This window comes from Hyla sarda, chromosome 5 (assembly GCF_029499605.1).
Source record: "Hyla sarda isolate aHylSar1 chromosome 5, aHylSar1.hap1, whole genome shotgun sequence".
NCBI lineage: Eukaryota > Metazoa > Chordata > Amphibia > Anura > Hylidae > Hyla > Hyla sarda.
The window spans coordinates 128,305,142-128,327,851 of NC_079193.1; the positions used below are offsets into that span (position 1 = coordinate 128,305,142).

Here is a 22,710-nt window from a genome sequence, read left to right on the forward strand (position 1 = left end):
AGGACTGAGCCCTTTTTCACCTTAAGGACTCGGCCATTTTTTGCACATCTGACCACTGTCACTTTAAACATTAATAACTCTGGAATGCTTTTAGTTATCATTCTGATTCCGAGATTGTTTTTTCGTGACATATTCTAATTTAACTTAGTGGTAAAATTTTTGGGTAACTTGCATCCTTTCTTGGTGAAAAATCCCAAAATTTGATGAAAAATTAGAAAATTTTGCATTTTTCTAACTTTGAAGCTCTCTGCTTGTAAGGAAAATGGATATTCCAAATAATTTTTTATATTCACATATACAATATGTCTACTTTATATTTGCATCATAAAATTGATGAGTTTTTACTTTTGGAAGACACCAGAGGGCTTCAAAGTTTCGCAGCAATTTTCCAATTTTTCACAAAATTTTGAAACTCGCTTTTTTTCAGGGACCAGTTCAGGTTTGAAGTGGATTTGAAGGGTCTTCATATTAGAAATACCCCATAAATGACCCCATTATAAAAACTGCACCCCCGAAAGTATTCAAAATGACATTCAGTAAGCGTTTTAACCCTTTACGGGTTTCACAGGAATAGCATCAAAGTGAAGGAGAAAATTCACAATCTTCATTTTTTACACTCGCATGTTCTTGTAGACCCAATTTTTGAATTTTTGCAAGGGGTAAAAAGGAGAAAATTTTTACTTGTATTTGAAACCCAATTTCTCTCGAGTAAGCACATACCTCATATGTCTATGTAAAGTGTTCGGCGGGCGCAGTAGAGGGCTCAGAAGGGAAGGAGCGTCAAATGGTTTTTGGGGGGCATGTCACCTTTAGGAAGCCCCTATGGTGCCAGAACAGCAAAAAAACCCACATGGCATACCATTTTGGAAACTAGACCCCTCGGGGAACGTAACAAGGGGTAATGTGAACCTTAATACCCCACAGGTGATTCACGACTTTTGCATATGTAAAAAAAAAAAATTTTTTACCTAAAATGCTTGGTTTCCCTAAAGTTTTACATTTTTAAAAAAGGGTAATAGCAGAAAATACCCCCCAAAATTTGAAGCCCAATTTCTCCCGATTCAGAAAACACCCCATATGGGGGTGAAAATTGCTCTGCTGGCGCACTACAGGTCTCAGAAGAGAAGGAGTCACATTTGGCTTTTTTGAAGGAAATTTTGCTCTCGGGGCATGCCGCATTTAGGAAGCCCCTATGGTGCCAGGACAGCAAAAAAAAAACACATGGCATACCATTTTGGAAAGTAGACCCCTCGGGGAACGTAACAAGGGGTAAAGTGAACCTTAATACCCTACAGGTGTTTCACGACTTTTGCATATGTAAAAAAATAATTAACAATTTACCTAAAATGCTTGGTTTTCCAAAAAATTTACATTTATACAAAGGGTTAAAGCAGAAAATACCCCCCAAAATTTGAAGCCCAATTTCTCCCGATTCAGAAAACACCCCATATGGGGGTGAAAAGTGCTCTGTTGGCGCACTACAGGTCTCAGAAGAGAAGGAGTCACATTTGGCTTTTTGAAAGCAAATTTTGCTCTGGGGGCATGCCGCATTTAGGAAGCCCCTATGGTGCCAGGACCGCAAAAAAAAACCACATGGCATACCATTTTGGAAACTAGAGCCCTCGGGGAATGTAACAAGGGGTTAATTGAACCTTAATACCCCACAGGCGTTTCACGACTATTGCATATGTAAAAAAAAAAAATAATAATTTTTACCTAAAATGCTCCTTTTCCCAAAAACTTTACATTTTTAAAAAGGGTAAAAGCAGAAAATACCCCCCAAAATTTGAAGCCCAATTTCTCCGAGTACGGCGATACCCCATATGTGATCCTTAACTGTTGCCTTGAAATACGACAGGGCTCCAAAGTGAGAGCGCCATGCGCATTTGAGGCCTAAATTAGGGATTGCATAGGGGTGGACATAGGGGTATTCTACGCCAGTGATTCCCAAACAGGGTGCCTCCAGCTGTTGTAAAACTCCCAGCATGCCTGGACAGTCAACGGCTGTCCGACAATACTGGGAGTTGTTGTTTTGCAACAGCTGGAGGCTCCGTTTTGGAAACCGTGGCGTACCAGACGTTTTTCATTTTTATTGGGGAGGGGAGGGGGGCTGTGTATGTGTATATGTAGTGTTTTTTACTTTTTATTTTATTTTTTGTTACTGTAGTGTAGTGTTTTTAGGGTACAGTCGCACTGGCGGGGGGTTCACAGTAGTTTCTCGCTGGCAGTTTGAGCTGTTGCAGAAAATTTGCTGCAGCTCAAACTTGCAGCCCGATACTTACTGTAAGCCTCCGCCCATGTGAGTGTACCCTGTACGTTCACATTGGGGGGGACATCCAGCTGTTGCAAAACTACAACTCCCAGCATGCGCTGACAGACTGTACATGCTGAGAGTTTTAGTTTTGCAACAGCTGTAGGCACACTGGTTATGTATCACGGAGTTTGTGACCTTACTCAGTGTTTCAAAACCAGTGTGCCTCCAGCTGTTGCAAAACTACAACTCCCAGCATGTACAGTGCATGGTGTAAGGTGACTGCTGGGAGTTGTAGTTTGCAACAGCTGGAGGCACACCGGTCGTGAAACACTGAGTTAGGTAAAAAAAAAAAAAACTCTAAGTTTCACAACCAGTGTGCCTTCAGCTGTTGCAAAACTACAACTCTCAGCAGTCACCGACAGCCAATGGGCATGCTGGGAGTTGTAGTTATGCAACCAGCAGATCCATCACTACAACTCCCAGCATGCACTTTAGCTGTTTGTGCAAGCTGGGAGTTGTAGTTATACAACAGCTGAAGGTACACTTTTCCATGGAAAAAATGTGCCTCCAGCTGTTGCAAAACCATAAGTCCCAGCATGCCCATAAGGGAATGCTGGGAGTTGTGGTGGTCTGCCTCCTGCTGTTGCATAACTACAGCTCCCAGCATGCCCTTTTTGCATGCTGGGAGCTGTTGCTAAGCAACAGCAGGAGGCTGTAACTCACCTCCTGCTGCTGCTTCATCGCAGGAAAGTCCCTCGCCGGCGCCGGCGCTCCTGGGGCCCCGATCCCAACATGGACGCCGGGGATCGGGGTCCCCAGCACCCGGGGTCGTCTTCCCGCACCCGCTCATGCCCTCCGGAAGAGGGGCGGAGCGGGTGCGGGAGTGACACCCGCAGCAGGCGCCCTGATTGGTCGGCCGGTAATCCGGCCGAAGAATCAGGGCGATAGTGAGGTGGCACCAGTGCCACCTCACCCCTGCAGGCTGTGGCTGTTCGGGGCCGTCAGAGACGGCCCCGAACAGCCAGTAATTCCGGGTCACCGGGTCACTGGAGACCCGATTGACCCGGAATCGCCGCAGATCGCTGGACTGAATTGTCCAACGATCTGCGGCGATCGCCGACATGGGGGGGCATAATGACCGGAATTCCCACGGGCGTATGGATACGCCCTGCGTCCTTAAGGACTCGGAATGCAGGGCGTATCCATACGCCCTGCGTCCTTAAGAGGTTAAACTAGGTGAGTGGGGGGAGGATAATAAAGCAAAGAAAGCAGACAGTGGGATGGATAGGTTAGAGAGGGGTCAGGACATAACGGTGGGTGGAGAGGAGTCCTGTGGGGGGGAGGTTAAGAGCAGTGGATAAGGAGATCCATCGGTTACAAACCAGCCGTAAAAATAAATAGACATGTGCAATTCGGTTCGGCACGAATGTCAAATTTACCGACTTTTGCCGTTTTCGCGCATTCGAGCCGTTCTGAATGCACAAAAACATTTTTTGAATATTTCCGAATAGCAACGAGAGGGGTCAGGACATAACGGTGGGTGGAGAGGAGTCCTGTGGGGGGGAGGTTAAGAGCAGTGGATAAGGAGATCCATCGGTTACAAACCAGCCGTAAAAATAAATAGACATGTGCAATTCGGTTCGGCACGAATGTCAAATTTACCGACTTTTGCCGTTTTCGCGCATTCGAGCCGTTCTGAATGCACAAAAACATTTTTTGAATATTTCCGAATAGCAACGATAAAACGAATAGCAACATAACGAATGCATTCGTTATTCTCCGAATGCATGCGGTAAAAAAACGAATGCATTCGTTATCCGAAAACAAATACATTAATTATTTACCGAATGCATGCGGTAAAAAAACGAAAGTAAAGAATTTTTTCTAATTTTTTTATTGTTCCTTGCGCTACACTGTTTCTGATAGTTAGTTATTGTTTTACTGTTACTAGGGTGCCTCCAGCTGTTTCAAAACCACAACACCCACCCAGCATGTGGCTGTCTAGGCATGCTGGGAGTTGTAGTTTTGCAACAGCTGGAGGCACACTTTGGCTAACACACGCATTCGCGCAATGCTTTTTAATTCATTTTCAAATTCCCGCTGGCTTTTGTCAGAAATGGGTTACCAGGTCAATGACATGCATAGTGATTGCCGTGGGAACATTTTTCATTCATAAAACTGCAGGCTTAATTGGATATTTGCCGTGTAGAACGCTTGGAACACCAAACATTCTACACTGCAATTATCCAATTAAGTCTACGGTTTTATGAATGAAAATTGTTCCCACGGCAATTACTATGCATGTCATTGACCTCAATAACCTGACAATCAAACACATGGATCAAACACATCAATCATTCATACAGCATTCATTCATTTACTCATTCATTCAACATTTCTGTATGTATTAATAATTTATTAATACATAATGTAATGTTGAATGAATGAGTAAATGAATGAATGAATGAATGAATGCTGTATGAATGATTGATGTGTTTGATCGTTGGGTGATTGAGGTCAATGACATGCATAGTAATTGCCGTGGGAACATTTTTCATTCATAAAACTGCAGGCTTAATTGGATAATTGCAGTGTAGAACGCTTAAGACACCAAACATTCTACACTGCAATTATCCAATTAAGTCTGCGGTTTTATGAATGAAAAATTTTCCCACGGCAATTACTATGCATGTCATTGACCTGGTAACCCATGAAAGGAAATGAATTAAAAAGCATTGCGCGAATGCGTGTGTTTGCCAAAGTATGCCTCCAGCTGTTGCAAAACTACAACTCCCATCATGCCCAGACAGCCGCATGCTGGGTGGGTGTTGTAGTTTTGCAACAGTTTGATCGATGCGTTTGATTGTCGGGTGATTTATGTATAACATCATGTTATACATAAATCACCCGACAATCAAACACATCGATCAAACACATCAATCATTCATACAGCATACATTCATTCATTCATTTACTCATTCATTCATTCAACATTACATTATGTATTAATGTAAATCACATAAAATTATATTATCTTTCCTGTCTTCAAATGTTCCGATCTCTGCGGCTGCCCTCTTTTCCTGCACACACTCCCGATAATGGTCCCCTGCTTAACCCCTTAAGGACACATGACGTACTGGAACGTCATGTGTCCGCTCCCGATCTATAACGCGGGGCCACGTCATGGCATGGCCGGGACCCGTGGCTAATAGCGCGCGGCATTGATCGCTGTGCCACGCGCTATTAACCCTTTAGACACAGCGTTCAAAGTTAAACGCCGCGTCTAAAGTGAAACTGAAACCATGCCGGTTGGTTCAGTGGGCTGTTCGGGATAGCCGCGGCGAAATCTCGGCATCCCGAACAGCTTACAGGACAGCAGGAGGGTCCCTACCTGCCTCCTTGCTGTCCGATCGCCAAATGACTGCTCAGTGCCTGAGATCCAGGCATGAGCAGTCAAGCGGCAGAATCATCGATCACTGATTTCTTATGAGAAACCAGTGATCAATGTGAAAGATCAGTGTGTGCAGTGTTATAGGTCCCTATGGGAGCTATAACACTGCAAAAAAAAGTGAAAAAAAAAAATAAGTGAATAAATATCATTTAACCCCTTCCCTATTAAAAGTTTGAATCACCCCCCTTTTCCCATAAAAAAACACAGTGTAAATAAAAATAAAAATATATGATATCGCCGCATGCAGAAATGTCCGAATTATAAAAATATATTATTAATTAAACCGCACGGTCAATGGCGTGCGCGCAAAAAAATTCCAAAGTCCAAAATAGTGCCTTTTTTGGTCACTTTTTATATCATGAAAAAATGAATAAAAAGCGATCAATAAGTCCTATCAATGCAAAAATTGTACCATTAAAAAATTCAGATTACGGCACAAAAAATTAGCCCTCATACCGCCCCATACACGGAAAAATAAAAAAGTTATAGGGGTCAGAAATTACAATTTTAAACGTATTCATTTTCCTGCATGAAGTTATGACTTTTTCCAGAAGTACGACAAAATCAAACCTATATAAGTAGGATATCTTTTTAACCGTATGGACCTACAGAATAAATATCAGGTGTAATTTTTACCGAAAAATTTACAATGTAGAAACAGAAGCCCCCAAAAGTTACAAAACAGCGTTTTTTTTTCCAATTTTGTCTCACAATTATTTTTTTTATTTTCCGTTTCACCGTAGATTTTCGGGCACAATGACTGACGTCATTACAAAGTAGATTTGGTGGCGCAAAAAATAAGCCATCATATGGATTTTTCGGTGCAAAATTGAAAGAGTTATGATTTTTTAAAGGCAAGGAGCAAAAAACGAAAATGCAAAAACGGAAAAAACCCCGGTCCTTAAGGGGTTAAAAAAGATTTACCCGACCTCATACTCCCTATTACTCATATTCTGCCTATCTCTGGCCCTTCCTCCCTTTTTCTCTGTCTCTCCTCTCCTTTTCTTACATCCCCTGTTTCTCATGGGAACTATCAACCTATTCCCACTTTGTTGCCGCCAATTGCTTCCTCAAGTTCTGGCTGGTAGTTATGGCTCCTCAGAGTATGACCTAGTATACATGCACTGCTGATAGTGTTCACCCAAACTTGTTTTCCTCAGATATTGATATGTGTTCTCCTGTCCTCTCATGAGGAGATTTGCTTAGGCCACCTACCAGTGCTCTACTGTTCTTCCTTTTTTGGTCTTTCTGTTTTGGCGACCTAAGCTGACTAAATATGATAGTCTCTCATTTAATTCGAGTTTGATTTCCATATGTCCAGTGCTCTACCATGCATATTACTGTTACATGACTCCACTGACATGTTGGATATGTTGCTGTTACCCCAACTATGTATGACTTTAAAATTTAATAAAAATTTACTGTTTAAAAAAAAAAAAAAAAAAAAAAAAAGATTTACCCGAATACCAAATGTATACGAAAAATCAAACCCACCCGAATACGAATGTATCCGAAAAAAATCTAACCCAGACACCCGAATACCGAATGTATCCGAAGAAATGAACCCACCGGACACCCGAATACCAAATGTATCCGGAAAAAAATGAAACCTGGACACCCAAATACCAAATGTATCTGAAAATCAAAACTGAAAATATTGCTGAACCGAAAATTTTATAAAAAACGGAAAAAAAAAAAACATTCTTCTGCACATGTCTAAAAATAAATGTAGCCCGAAAAATTGTAACCCCAATAATTCAAAAAACTCCATTAGCCCCAATAACTTAATAACTACAATAAGCCCCATTAACTAAAAAAAATACCATTAGCCCCAATAACTTAAATAATAACGTTAGACCCAATAATGCAAAAAAATCCCATTAGCCCCAATAACTTAAATAATAACGTTAGACCCAATAACTCAAAAAATCCCATTAGCCCCAATAACTTAAATAGTACAATTAGCCCTTATAACTCAAATAATAACATTAACCCCAATAACTCAGAAAATCCCATTAGTGAGACTATATGTGTAAAACTTAATGGAAATGTAAAGTGTATGTTCACAAATGCCAGAAGCCTAGCAAATAAAATGGGGGAGCTTGAGGCCTTGATACTGGAGGAACATATTGATATAGTTGGGGTCACTGAGACATGGCTGGACTCCTCGCATGACTGGGCCGTTAATCTGCAGGGGTTTACATTGTTTCGCAAGGATAGAATGGACAGGAAAGGTGGTGGAGTCTGTCTGTATGTAAGAAGTGGCATGAAAGTCAGTGTGAACGATGCCATAGTGTATGATGATTCTGTGGAATCACTGTGGGTAGAATTACAAAAGGATGGAAATACTGAAAAAATAATATTTGGTGTAATCTACAGACCCCCTAATATCACTGAGGAAATAGAAGGTCAGCTGTATAAACAAATAGAGAGGGCCGCCCGGGCAGGTACAGTGGTAATAATGGGAGATTTTAACTATCCAGATATAGATTGGGGTCCGGGGTTGGCTAAAACTACAAAGGGGCGACAATTCCTAAATTTATTGCAGGATAATTTTATGGGCCAGTATGTGGAGGACCCAACAAGAAGTGATGCCTTGTTGGATCTGATCATTTCCAACAACGCAGAGCTGGTTGGTAATGTAACTGTGCAGGAAAACCTTGGTAATAGCGACCACAATATAGTTACTTTTGACTTAATATGTAGAAAACAAAGACAGGCGGGGAAGGCAAAAACATATAACTTTAAAAAGACAAATTTCCCTGGGCTGAGATCTGCACTACAGGGCATAGACTGGGGGGAGGTGTTCTCAAATACTGATACAGAAGGTAAATGGGAAATTTTTAAATCAACTCTAAATAACTATACAGCTAAATATATACCAAAGGCGAACAAATATAAATGATTAAAACTAAATCCTACATGGCTGACAAATTATGTTAAAAGAGCAATAAACAACAAAAAATGGCTTTTAAAAAATACAAATCTGATGGGTCAGCTATAACATTTAAACAGTACAAAGAACTTAATAAAATCTGTAAAAATGTAATAAAAACCGGTGGCTAAAGAAAGCAAAACTAATCCTAAATATTTTTTTAGATATATAAATACAAAAAAAAACAAGGACAGAGCATGTAGGACCCCTTAATAATGATATTGGGGAGGTTGTCACGGGCGATCAAGAGAAGGCGGAGCTACTGAATGGGTTCTTTAGTTCTGCATATACTACGGAAGAAGGAGCTGACATTGGCCAGGTCAGTGCTGGTAACACATCATGTAATGTACTGAACTGGCTTAATGTAGAGATGGTACAAGGTAAGTTAAGTAAAGTAAATGTAAGCAAATCTCCAGGACCGGATGGACTACAAGAGTTCTTAGAGAGGTAAGTTCAGTAATATCTGTACCCTTGTTCATGATATTTAGAGATTCTCTGGTGTCTGGTATTGTGCCAAGGGACTGGCGCAAGGCGAATGTGGTACCAATCTTCAAGAAGGGCTCTAGGTCTTCGCCAGGCAATTATATACCGGTAAGTTTAACGTGCATTGTGGGTAAATTGTTTGAAGGACTTATAAGGGATTACATACAGGAATACATAGGGGATAATTGTATTATAAGTGATAACCAGCATGGGTTTACTAAGGATAGAAGTTGTCAAACCAATCTAATTTGCTTTTATGAAGAGGTAAGTAGAAGCCTTGACAGAGGAATGGCTGTGGATATAGTGCTTCTGGATTTTGGGTAAAGCGTTTGATACTGTCCCTCATAGACGTCTGACAGGTAAGTTAAGGTCTTTGGGCTTGGAAACTTTAGTTTGTAACTGGATTGAACACTGGCTCATGGATCGTACCCAGAGAGTGGTGGTCAATAATTCGTATTCTGATTGGTCCCCGGTAATTAGTGGTGTACCCCAAGGTTCAGTACTGGGCCTGCTGGTGTTTAATTTATTTATCAATGATATAGAGGATGGTATTAACAGCTCTGTTCCTATCTTTGCAGATGACACCAAGCTTTGTAGCACGGTACAGTCTATAGAGGATGTGCATAAGTTACAAGATGAGTTGGATAGACTAAGTGTCTGGGCATCCACTTGGCAAATGAGATTTAATGTGGATAAATGTAAAGTTATGCATCTGGGTACTAATAACATGCATGCATCATATGTCTTAGGGGGGATAAAACTGGCAGAGTCACTGGTAGAGAAGGATCTGGGTGTACTTGTTGATCACAGACTTCAGAATAGCATGCAATGTCAGGCTGCTGCTTCCAAAGCCAGCAGGATATTGTCATGTATCAAAAGAGGCATGGACTCAAGGGACAGGGACATAATACTCCCCCCTTATAAAGCTTTGGTACGGCCTCATCTGGAATATGCTGTTCAGTTTTGGTCGCCTCTCCATAAAAGGGACACTGCGGAGCTGGAAAGGGTGCAGAGACATGTGACTAAACTAATATGGGGCATTGAACATGTTAGCTATGAGGAACGATTAAAGGAGTTACAATTGTTTAGTCTTGAGAAGAGACGTTTAAGGGGGGATATGATAAACGTATATAAGTATATAAATGGCCCATACAAAAAATATGGAGAAAAACTGTTCCAGGTTAAACCCCCCCAAAGGAGGAGGGGGCACTCCCTCCATCTGGAGAAGAAAAGGTTTAGTCTAAAGGGGCGACACGCCTTCTTTACCATAAGAACTGTGAATTTATGGAACAGTCTACCTCAGGAACTGGTCACAGCAGGAACAATTAATAGCTTTAAAACAGAGTTAGATGCATTCCTGGAACAAAATAACATTAATGCTTATGCAGAATTATAAAACCACATCCCTTCCCCTTATCCCCTTACACCCTTCCCTTCAATTCCCTGGTTGAACTTGATGGACGTATGTCTTTTTTCAACCATACTAACTATGTAACAAGTTGGGGTTTTGGACCGCTAACATTCGTAGCTGGGCTTTGTCCCACTTATTATGAGCCCCATCAAGTCCCCTGGGGACTGACGGGGCGGAGCTGTGACTGCTCGCGGGTGTGGGAAACACCGGACCCAATTATCCCTTTCAGGTACTGGCTCTATACAATCCACAATGGCAAATAACAGTTTTTCCTTCACCTCCCCCTCTGTTTCACAAGTCCCACGAGTAAAACACTTGAAAACACTTGCACTATTCACTTGCAAAGTCCCATACACTTTTTGGTGCTGACTTAAATCGCATCAGCATGCGGTTTTTGCAGACAATATTGGACACAGTTCAGACTAGGTGAGAGGACTTGTGATATAAGGCACACACCTGTATCCTGTTTGTGACGCCAAAAGTTGTGGTGTGTGGTGCAGGGCATATGTTGTTACCCTAGGGGCAGATGGCATTATACCCCTTGTATTCGTGACACTAGAGTGTGGTTTAGGCTATACCCACTCAAAGGTATACCGCTGGATCCTGGGCTAGGCACGGGGCAATAAAGACTACGACACCAAGTTATGGACACGGGAGCTTTACTGAGGGTAGACAGTTGGTAAAGTCTATACAGTTCAGCCAGGGCCCAAAGAGGTGACCAGTGATGTAGAGACCTTAAGGGCTTGCTGGGACTTGTAGTAGGACTGGACAATTGAATGCAGACCACGCTGACTTGACAGATGACAGGGACTGACTTGACTCATAAAGCTGTGGCTTACTTGACTTGATGGTGGCTGCAGGACAGGACAGCAGGAGCACGGAATAACACCTCCCGTACTGGGCCACCACACATTTAACATATACAAAAACATTTACTTAAAGGGGTACTCCGCCCCTAGACATCTTATCCCCTATCAAAAGGATAGGGATAAGATGTAAACGCTGGAGGCTTCGGATCCCAACCACACGAGCTGAAGAGTGTGATGTCACGACTCCGCCCCTGTGTGACATCACACCCCACCCCTCAATCCAAGTCTATAGGAGGGGGTCCACTGTTCTGGCACCATGGGGGCTTTGTAAACACACATAGCCTTCATTTCCAGCCTAATTCTCTCTCAAAAAGCTCAATGGCGCTCCTTCTCTTCTGAGCATTGTAGTTGCTTTACATCCACATATGGAGTATTAATATACTTATATAATGGGGTTACAAATTTTGGGGGGCATTTTTCCTATTACCTCTTGTGAAAATGAAAAAATTGGGGAATTTTTTTTTTTTTTCATGTCCAAATTTAGCGAAAATTTGTCAAAGACCTGTGGGTTGTTATGGATCACCATACCCCTTGTTACGTTCCGTGAGGGGTGTAGTCTCCAAAATGGGGTCACATGTGGGTGTTTTTTTTTTTTTTGCATTCATATCAGAACCACTGTAAAGTTCAGCCACCCCTGTGCAAATCACCAATTTAGGCCTCAAATGTACATGGCGCTCTCTCACTCCTGCGCCTTGTTGTGCGTCCGCAGAGCATTTTACGTACACATATGGGGTATTTCCGTACTCAGAAGAAATTGCGTTAGAAATTTGGGGGTCTTTTTCTCGTTTTACCTCTTGTGAAAATGAAAAGTATGGTGCAACATCAGCATGTTAATGCAAAAATTTTAATCTTTTTACACTAACATGTTTGTGTAGACCCCAACTTTACCTTTTCATAAGGGGTAAAAGGAGAAATATCCCCCCCCCCCCCCAAATTTGTAACACAATTTCTCCTGAAATACCCCATATGTGGCCCTAAACTGTTGCCTTGGAATACAACAGGGCTCTGAAGTGAGAGCGCCATGAGCATTTGAGGCCTAAATAAGGAATTTGCAATAGGGGCGGACCCGGTTACAAGGATGGGGCTTATCTCCACCAAAACCCTACAGCAGTTTTTCCCAAGCAGGGTGCCTCCAGCTGTTGCAAGACTCCCAGCCTGCCAGGACAGTCTATGGCTGTCCGGCAATACTGGGAGTTGTGGTTTTGCAACAGCGAGAGGCTCTGTTTAGGAAATACTGCCATATGAGACGTTTTTCATTTTTATTGGGGGGGGGGGGGGTGATGAGTAAGGGGGGTGTATATGTAGTGTTTTACTTTTTATTATTTGTTATTGGAGTGTAGTGTATTTAGGGTACATTCACACAGGCGAAAATTTGCCACAGCTCAAACTTGTAGAAGGAAACCCTACTGTAAACCCGCCCGTGTGAATGTAACCTGTACATTCACATGGGGGGTGGGCACCTCAAACCTTCAGCTGTGGCAAAATGACAACTCCCAGAATGCACTGACAGACAGTACCTGCTGGGAGTTGTAGTTTTGCAACAGATGGAGGCACACGGGTTGGAATCACTGAGTTAGGAAACAGACTCTAGCTCAGTGTTTCTCAAACAGTGTGCCTACAGCTGTTGCAAAAGTACAATTCCCAGCATGGCCAGACAGTCAGGGATGCTGGGCGTGTAGTTCTGCAATATCTGGCCCTTCAGATGTTGCGGAACTACAACTTCCAGCATGCCTGGACAGTCTGGGCATGCTAGGAGTTTTAGTTATGCAACAACTGGGTAAGAACAGTTTGGAGACCGCTAAGTAGTGGTTTCCAAACTGTAGCCCTCCAGATGTTGCTAAACTACAACTCCAAGCATGCCCAGACTGTCCAGGCATGCTGGGAGTTTTAGTTCTGTAACATCTGAAGGGCCAGATATTGCAGAACTACACGCCCAGCATCCCTGACTGTCTGGCCATGCTGGGAATTGTACTTTTGCAACACCTGGAGGGCTACAGTTTGGAGACGCCTGTATAGTGGTCTCCAAACTGTGTCCCTCCAGATGTTGCAAAACTACAACTCCCAGCATGCCCAGACAGCTTTTGGTTGTGTGGGCATGCTGGGAGTTGTAGTTCAGCAGCTTTTAGAAGGCCACAGTGAAGATCACTTACCGCGATCTTCACTGCAGCCTTCTCCGCCGCACTTTCCGGCCGCACTCCTCCTGCTGGCACCGCTGCTCGTGGATGCCGCCTCCGCCGCCTCCGTCGGTCCGGTAAGCCGGGCCATGTTCCCCACCTCGCCGCCAGTGTCCCCCCCCCCCACTCTGCCCCGACTTGGATCGGTGGGCGGAGTTGGGGAAATTAACTCTAACCCCCCCGCCCCCCTCCTGCCATTGGTTGTCAGCCTGATCGACCAATGGCAGGGGATAGGTGGGGGTGGCAACACTGCCACCTCGCTCCTATCCTATCCTGTCAGAGACAGCTCCGATCATTCTTATTTTCCAGGCGATCGGGTCCTCAGTGACTCGATTGGCCAGGATCGCCGACATGGGGGGGTCTCAGGACCCCCCTAGGCATTGCCATGGGATGCCTGCTGATATATATCAGCAGTCATCTCGGTCAGATCACCGCCCGGCGAGCGGCGGTGATTGGAAATACGGAGGGCGTATGGATATGCCCTCCGTCCTTAAGTGACGGGACGCGAGGGCATATGCATACGCCCTCCATCCCCAAGGAGTTAAGGACCACAGTTTTTTTTCATTTAGTTTTTCCCCTTCTCACCTTCTAAAAATCATAACGCTTTAAAATTTTCACCTTCCACCTTGTTTTTTGTGCCGACAATTTTACTTTATAATAACATCAATAATTTCACCACAAAATCTACAGCGAATCTACAGCAAAAAAAAATTGTAGAGCAAAATAAAAAATAAAAAAAACACCGAACAATTTGCGGTAATTTCTTATCTTTATTATTTAGGTCCATATGATTAAAATGATACCCAACTTATTTAATTTACTTCTGTTAAACAATTACAACTTTTAGCACAAAAATTGTAATTTTAATTTAAAAATGTCATATTCTGACCCCAATAGCGTCTTTATTTTTCCGTATACGGGGAAGAGAGAGGGCACATTTTTTGCGCCTTGATTTTTAGTTTCTATCAGAACAATTTTTGTTTTGACTTTTTGATCGCTTTTTATACATTATTTTAGAGTATAAAAGTGACAAAAAATACGCAATTTTGGACTTTTGGATTCCACAACATTCTAATATTTTTATGTGCTTTTCTTCAAAATTCCAAAATGTACTTTATTTTGGTAGTTTTCTTTCTTACTATTGCTTTTATTAATCAACTGGTGCCAGAAATTTAAACAGATTTGTAAATGACTTCTTTAAAAAAATATTATTCCTTCCAGTACTTATCAGCTGCTGTATGCTCCACAGCTGCTATATGCTCTTTTCTTTTTGAATTTCCTTTCCGTCTGACCACAGTGCTCTCTGCTGACACCTCTGTCCATGTCAGGAACTGTCCAGAAAAGGATAGGTTTGCTATGGCGATTTGCTCCTGCTCTGTACAGTTCCTGACATGGACAGAGGTGTCAGCAGAGAGCACTGTGGTCAGAAGGAAAGGACATTCAAAAAGAAAAGAACTTCCTATGGAGCAGCTGATAAGTACTGGAAGGATTAAGATTTTTAAATAGATGTAACTTACAACTCTCTGGCACCAGTTGATTAGAAAAAAATGTTTTCTAGTTGAGTACCCCTTTATGTGCATCTGCTACAAAGACATGGCTGTAGATGTTCAGTTGGTTTGGTTTATTTCTTTTTATATTCACAAATTTATTAAGACATAGAAATACACGTCAAGAACATTAAATGAACACATTAAATGACTGCAATCATCACAAGCTCATGTGGAATAAACAATAGTAACTAAGCTGTACTCCTATGATGGGCATAACCTTCTTGCCGCTGCTGACAAAACATTGCAAATCAAATAGGCAAGGAGGCAGTGTTAAAGTCCACTAAAGACAACAATAACCGGGGAGGGGAAGGTCAACCAAAGGGTGAAAAGAGGTAACAAGGTGCGAGATCATCTTCCCTAGGAGGTGCCCTGGCAATTAGTAGAAAATAGGGAGGAGGGAACAGGAGCGTGTAACGAATACACCAGATCAGCAATGTGAGCCAACAAAGGTCAGTGAGAAGGGTGGGGAGATGGATGACAAGGGGAGAGGGAAAAAGAAACAGGAAAAAGGGGGGGGGGGGGACAAGAACATGGCTTATAGGAGTATTAGTTGTACATACCTGTAGGACCCAGGCACTCGCCACCGACCATGCGCGATGTAGGCTCCACATCATCATGACCCACTCCACAGCACAAAACTACAGCAGTGGGCCCTGAAAAAGGGGTCAGTATCATGAATCTAGGTATTGTCGCCCGCTACATAAAGGGGTGTTTCTAAAAAGGTCAACCAGGGATACCAAATCTGCAAATATCGTTCCTGTCTCCCCGAGGAATCCGCCATTAGCTCCTCCATTCTACACAGGAAAAGGATTCCCTTGTACCATTCGGAAATGGATGGGGGCTGGGGGTCCTTCCAGTGTCTGGGAATAACTGTTCTTGCTGCCATAAGGAGAAAATGAGCTAAGATCTTGGGTGGGTTCCTCTTGGAGACCGGAATAATGGAGAGCAGCAGGACTTTGGGGTCATTCGAGTAAGTGACGCCAGAAATGGTAGAGATACGGGATACTACTGTCTCCCAGAAACGTGTCAGTGTGGGGCAAGACCACCATATGTGTGTCATCGTTCCCTGGGGAGCTCCGCAGCGCCAGCAGGAGTCAGGCACATTTGGAAACATGCGGTGTAGCACGGCCGGCACTCTGTACCACTGGGAGAGCAATTTGTAATTGGTCTCCTGTGCTCTGCAGGAAATGGACAAGCGGTGGCACATAGCAAATGCGGCCGACCAGTCGGGCGGGGCATATGTGGTGTTCAGTTCCGCCTCCCATGCCCCCACAAAGCGAGGAGGGGCCTGGGATGCCTCGTCAAGAAGGAGGCTGTAAATCTGGGAGACAGGCTTAAGTGGTGCGGTGTCAGAGGTGCACAACTTTTCCATGGGTGACAGGGGCCTGGCTATGTGTAAGTTCTGTCCCTCACCTCTAATAAAATGTTCTAGTTGAAGGTATTGCATGAACGTGAGGGGCGTTCGTTGGTTCTCTGGGACCAGGTCTGTGTAGGGCCGTAGCGATGTACCGTCAAGCAAGGTGGAGAGCGGTAGAGTCAAGTGACTCGTCCTGCCCAGGAAAGCTGTCGCCTCCAACCCTGGTCTAAAAAGAGGGTTACCCAGAACTGGGGTTGGTTTGTTTCTTGGTCATCATGAACTCTACATTCAGCACTCTGCAGTAACATGAAAACTGATAGCTCTGGTAAAAAGTGATAATAAATAAAAAGCAAACACAAAGAGGAAAATGGATTATTGTATCCATGCCTGTGTTTGACATGAAAAGTAGCAATTTTTTGAATAAAAGTGATTTGCACAAAAAATGACTCATTACACCACTGGTTTGTGCTTACCATACACATTGTATAACTTCCCTTAAAGGGGTACTCCGGTGGAAAACATTTTTTTTTTCAATCAACAGGTGCCAGAAAGTTAAACAGATTTGTAAATGACTTCTATTAAAAAATCTTTACCCTTCCAGTACTTATTAGCAGCTGTATGCTACAGAGGAAATTCTTTTCTTTTTGAATTTCTTTTTTGTCTTGTCCACAGTGCTCTCTGCTGACACTGATGCCCGTATCAGGAACTGTCCAGAGCAGGAGAAAATCCCCATAGCAAACCTATGCTCCTCTGGACAGTTCCTGACATGGACAGAGGTGTCAGCAGAGAGCACTGTGGACAAGACAAAAAAGAAATTCAAAAAGAAAAGAATTTCCTCTGTTGCATACAGCTGCTAATAAGTACTGAAAGGACTAAGATTTTTAAATAGAAGTCTTTTACAAATCTATTTAACTTTCTTGCACTAGTTCATTTAAAAAAGTTTTCCACCGGAGTACCCCTTTAACGACGCAGGACATATATTTACGTCCTCCGCCGGCTCCCGCGATATTCCGCGGGGTCACGCGGTGTCCCCACGTCATATCGGGTCGGTCCCGGCGGCTATCAACGGCCGGGACCCGCGGCTAATACAGGTCATCACCGATCGCGGTGATGCCCTGTATTAACCCTTCAGACGTGGCGATCAAAGCTGACCGCCGCATCTGAAGAGAAAGTGAAAGTATCCCGGCTGCTCAGTCGGGCTGTTCGGGACCGCCGCAGTGAAATCGCGGCATCCCGAACAGCTTACAGGACACTGCCTCCTCGGTGTCCAATCGACGAATGACTGCTCCGTGCCTGAGATCCAGGCAGGAGCAGTCAAGCGCCGATAACACTGATCACAGGCGTGTTAATACACGCCAGTGATCAGGATGAGAGATCAGTGTGTGCAGTGTTATAGGTCCCTATGGGACCTATAACACAGCAAAAAAAGTAAAAAAAAAGTGTTAATAAAGGTCATTTAACCCCTTCCCTAATAAAAGTTTGAATCACCCCCCTTTTCCCATAAAAAAATAAAACAGTGTAAATAAAACCAAAGTAAACATATGTGGCATCACCCCGTGCGTAAATGTCCGAACTATAAAAATATATCATTAATTAAACCGCACGGTCAATGGCGTACGCGCAAAAAAATTCCAAAGTCCAAAAAAGCGTATTGTTGGTCACTTTTTACACCATTAAATGAATGAATAAAAAGTGATCAAAAAGTCTCATCAAAACAAAAATGGTACCGATAAAAACTTCAGATTACGGCGCAAAAAATTAGTCCTCATACCTCCCTGTACGTGGAAAAATAAAAAAGTTATGGGGGTCAGAAGATGACATTTTTAAACGTATAAATTTTCCTGCATGTAGTTATGATTTTTTTCAGAAGTACGACAAAATCAAACCTATATAAGTAGGGTATCATTTTAATCGTATAGACCTACAGAATAATGATAAGGTGTCATTTTTACCAAAATATGCACTGCGTAGAAACGTAAGCCCCCAAAAGTTACAAAATGGCGTTTTTTTCTTTGATTTTTTCGCACAATGATTTTTTTTCCGTATCGCCGTGAATTTTTGGGTAAAATGACTAATGTCACTGCAAAGTAGAATTGGTGACTCAAAACATAAGCCATAATATGGATTTTTAGGTGGAAAATTGAAAGGGTTATGATTTTTAAAAGGTAAGGAGGAAAAAACGAAAGTGCAAAAACTGAAAAACCCTGAATCCTTAAGGGGTTAAAGCTGCAGAAGTCAGACCCACAGCTATCAGTTGATATTCTTGTTGTTTTGTAACATTATTTTTAAGTATCTTAACAAAAACTTCATCCACTGTGGATTTCATGCAAGGTTAAGTAAGGAAAATCCTACTGTAGATTTATCAAAATGACGGAATGGTAAAAGTAGATCACTTACCTATTGAATAATAGAACCAGAAACCTAAGGCTAGGTTCAGACTACGGAATTTCCGCCTGCAATTTTGCTTTGAAATTGCAGGCGGAAATTCCGCTTTCTAAAATGTATAGTGTAGTGAATGATTTTCCGTTCACAAATTCACACTTCGGAATTTGTGAAGCGGAATTTGGGAACGGACAATCCCCTTGGAAATTTCCGCCTGAAGAATGGGGGTGCTCTTTCTTCAGGTGGAAATCCGCACGGAACACATTACAGTCTATTGGAGACTGCAGTGTCCACACGGTCCTAGCGCCGACTGATTCAGCCGGCGCTGGCCGCACTCGGAATCTCCGGGCAGAAATTTTCTGCCTGGAGATTCCGTAGTCTGAACCTAGCCTAAATGGTTACTATTGTTTTACCTTGCACTAGTTTTTTTTTTTTTTTTTTTTTTATACCAGTCTTCCCAATGTTTCTCCTGGAGTCAGCATGGACCTGATAAACATACCATATACTGTGTATACTTGCATAGAAATACACGTGAGCGGACTTAATGCAAACGAGTTTATTGGATTGTTCTAATCGACCTTGATGTTTGTGCTTGTACATTGTGTTGTTACTATCTAGGCCTTTCTGGAGCAGGAGCTAATGTACATGAACTCCATGTTTTGGTCCTGATCAGCAAAGAATAATAACACCAAATTGCTTACAACTAGTGTTGGGCGAGAATATCCGATTTCGATTTTTTATCGCGAATATCACAAATTCGCAAATGTATTCGCTATATATTCAAAATTGCGTATATTCGCTTTTTTTTTTTTTGCATATGCACATATGTGAATATTCGCATATTCCTTCTTTTCACTTGTGGGCCAATTAGAATGATGCAAATACACTTGTCAGAGTCTATAAACAACATCCCTAGCAACCAATAGTAAAGTTGCCCCCCCCCTCACTGTTTTCTTCCTCCAATACGCGAATATACAAATATTCACATATGCGAATATAACAAATACGCAAAATTCGAGAATATAAGACGAGCATTCGTCTATATATTCACAAAATATCGCGAATTCAAATATGGGCAATGCCGCTCATCACTACTTACAACAACAGGTGTTTGATTTAGGATGTAAATTGCCTTTAAATTATGAAATTAATGTCTAGGTCCAACAAAATAACTATTAGGGTGCGTTCACACTGAGTAAATCAAGAGGAATTCACGCTGAAAAATTTACGTGCGGAAAAAATAATTTTCTATTCGCGAGGAATTAGCGCAGAATTTGCACGGAATTTGCGTGCGGAATTGCACACGGAAATGGGGGAGAAAGAAGGGCTTTCCAGCCATTTCCGCGCAGATTACGCGCAAAAACTATGTCAGTCAAATGCTGTCCGGGCATGCTGGGAGTTGTAGTTTTGCAACAGCTGGAGGCACCCTGGTTGGGAAACACTGGTCTAGTCTTTCATCATTGATACAGTAGACATGGCACATGCAGTTACAAGCTCTGGTGGCAGCTGTGGTGTTGTTAACCCTGACTGGTGCTGCTGATGCTGCTCGGGGGGAGGGAGGAGGTGTGTCAGGAGGCTGGAGACAATAGTTCTGACGCTGCTCCATGCCGTGAGGAGAAAAAATCACAACTTCTGCTCCATCTGTGCTGCTGTAACATTCTAGTGGAGGAAGAGTGACAGACAGTGTGAGGGCACTGCACACCATAGTGGAGGAAGAGTGACAGACAGTGTGAGGGCACTGCACACCATAGTGGAGGAAGAGTGACAGACAGTGTGAGGGCACTGCACACCATAGTGGAGGAAGAGTGACAGACAGTGTGAGGGCACTGCACACCATGCTCCTCTATATGGTGGATCCACACTGAGCTGCTGCAGATTCTACAGAGGAAGTCTTGGGCTTTGTTCTCTCTCCAGGGAAATTGCCGGCAGCCAGCACGGGACTGTGTTCTTTTCTATATGGTTATCTTCTGAGAGTGCTGGGGAAGACCAAATCTCCATCTCGACCTTTATGATCCATCTGGCTCACCCTCCTGCCTGGTGCTGGGACCAGAGAAGATGAAGTTCATCCTCCGGGTGTGACCTCCATACAGCCTCTAGTCATAACCCTCATGCATTGGGTCGGAATGGATAAACATGTCCTGTCTCTTCTACAACTTTTCGTGTCTGTGGTTTGTGGTGAGTATTGTCAGTGTTCTAGTCTCTGTCTGGTCTCTGCTGGGTGGCAGCTGCTGCAGCACCTCATCACTGAAACTTGTGGGAAGTTAGAAAAGGATGGGACAGATGGACCTGCGCTGTCACAGAGGATGTGTGGGATACAATGGATATCCAAACAAACAGGGAATGTATTACTGAACAAGAAGCGGATGTTGTGATATCCTGGGAAGAATGTATTGTGTCTCAGCAGCTGCACGGTACAGGAGCCATTGTAAAGTATATATGTGAATGAAGTATACGGAAAGTCTATGAGGCTCCTCAGTCTCTGCTCTAGTTAATGAGGGTCCTGGACCCCTTTGACACTCATGGGTGACTTCTGTAAGGGTATGTTCACACTACGGATTATTAACGGAATCTCCGCTAGCAGAATTCCGCAAGCGGAAATTCCATTCTGGCGGCCGCCGCCACAATACTTTGGCGGTAGGACCGCGCTGCACTGCGCCGTCACCATTGACAGCTATGCAGTGTTCGCAGACTTCCACGCAAAGAATGAACATGTTCTTTGCGCGGAACAATTGTCCGCCGCTGAAATTCCGCAGTGTGAACGAGTCTCGCAAAAACCCATTCACACTGATGTTTATGTTCACAGCACGTAATTCCGTTCGGGGAATTATGTAGTGCGAACATACCCTAAGGCTGCGTTCACACGGCCGTCTAGACCCGTCCCGTTCTTTTCCCATCAAAAATTAAAATGGACTTAAAAAAACAAACGGACAATAACAGATGCAAACGGATGTTATCCGTTTGAATCTGTTTGGATCCGTTATTGTTCAGTTAATAAACCTAAAAATATATATTTTCTTTTTGTTGTGAGCATGCTCAGATGTAGAAACGGATCAAAAACAGATTGAAAAAAGGGATGCAAACGGATGACATTAAAGGCTCATCCGTTTTCCATAGACTACTATGTTAAATTTACTGTATCCGTTTTTTCTGAAGTTTTTTTTTTTTACGGGAGAAAAAATACTGCATGTGCCGTTTTTTCTGAAATGCAAATGAGTGCAGACGGGTACAAACGGATGTAAATGGATTGTAAAAAAATCCCATTGACATGAATGGGATTTTTTTTTAAACCGTTTTTAATCCGTTTACAGCCTGCAAGAACGGAACTAAAATGGGGATACAAAAAACGGGGACAGACGGCCGTGTGAAGGCACCCTAAGGCCCCTTTCACACTACAAAATTACTCCGTTTTAAAGATCCGTACATAGTTCAGTCTGAAAATCAGCTAAAAACGGCAGTTACAAAATCCTATACGGCTGTTAGAAAATCCCATTAGCTTTAACCCGTTATAGCCCGTTATCAATAACGGCCGTTATTTTGTGATGGAAGATAGTAACAGGAGAAATGTACTATTTCTCCCGTTACTATCTTCCATCACAAAATAACGTCCGTTATTAATAAAGGACTGTAACGGGTTAAAACGGCTATTAGAAAAATCCCATAGAATATAATGCAATTTTGCAACGGTCGTTAGTAATTTTGTAACTGCCGTTTTACAGCTGATTTTCAGACGGAACTTCGTACGGATCTTTAAAACAGAGTCATTTTGTAGTGTGAACTGTGGCACAGTGTTAGATATGATCAGTCCTCTATTACTGAAATCCTAGACAAGCAAACATGGGGTTCC

The 22,710-nt window shown here is 42.8% G+C and overlaps 1 protein-coding gene across 2 annotated transcripts in view; it reads left to right on the top strand.

The window, feature by feature from the left end:
- Nucleotides 1–20,524: 20,524 nt before the first annotated feature.
- Nucleotides 20,525–22,710, top strand: part of LOC130273446 (receptor activity-modifying protein 3-like) — a 357,217-nt gene continuing 355,031 nt past the window's right edge. For both annotated transcript variants that reach the window (XM_056520263.1, XM_056520265.1), the window contains exon 1: nucleotides 20,525–21,041. In XM_056520263.1, the coding sequence (XP_056376238.1) occupies nucleotides 20,975–21,041 (67 nt within the window). In that variant the 5' untranslated portion in view covers nucleotides 20,525–20,974. The remainder of the gene's footprint in view (nucleotides 21,042–22,710) is intronic.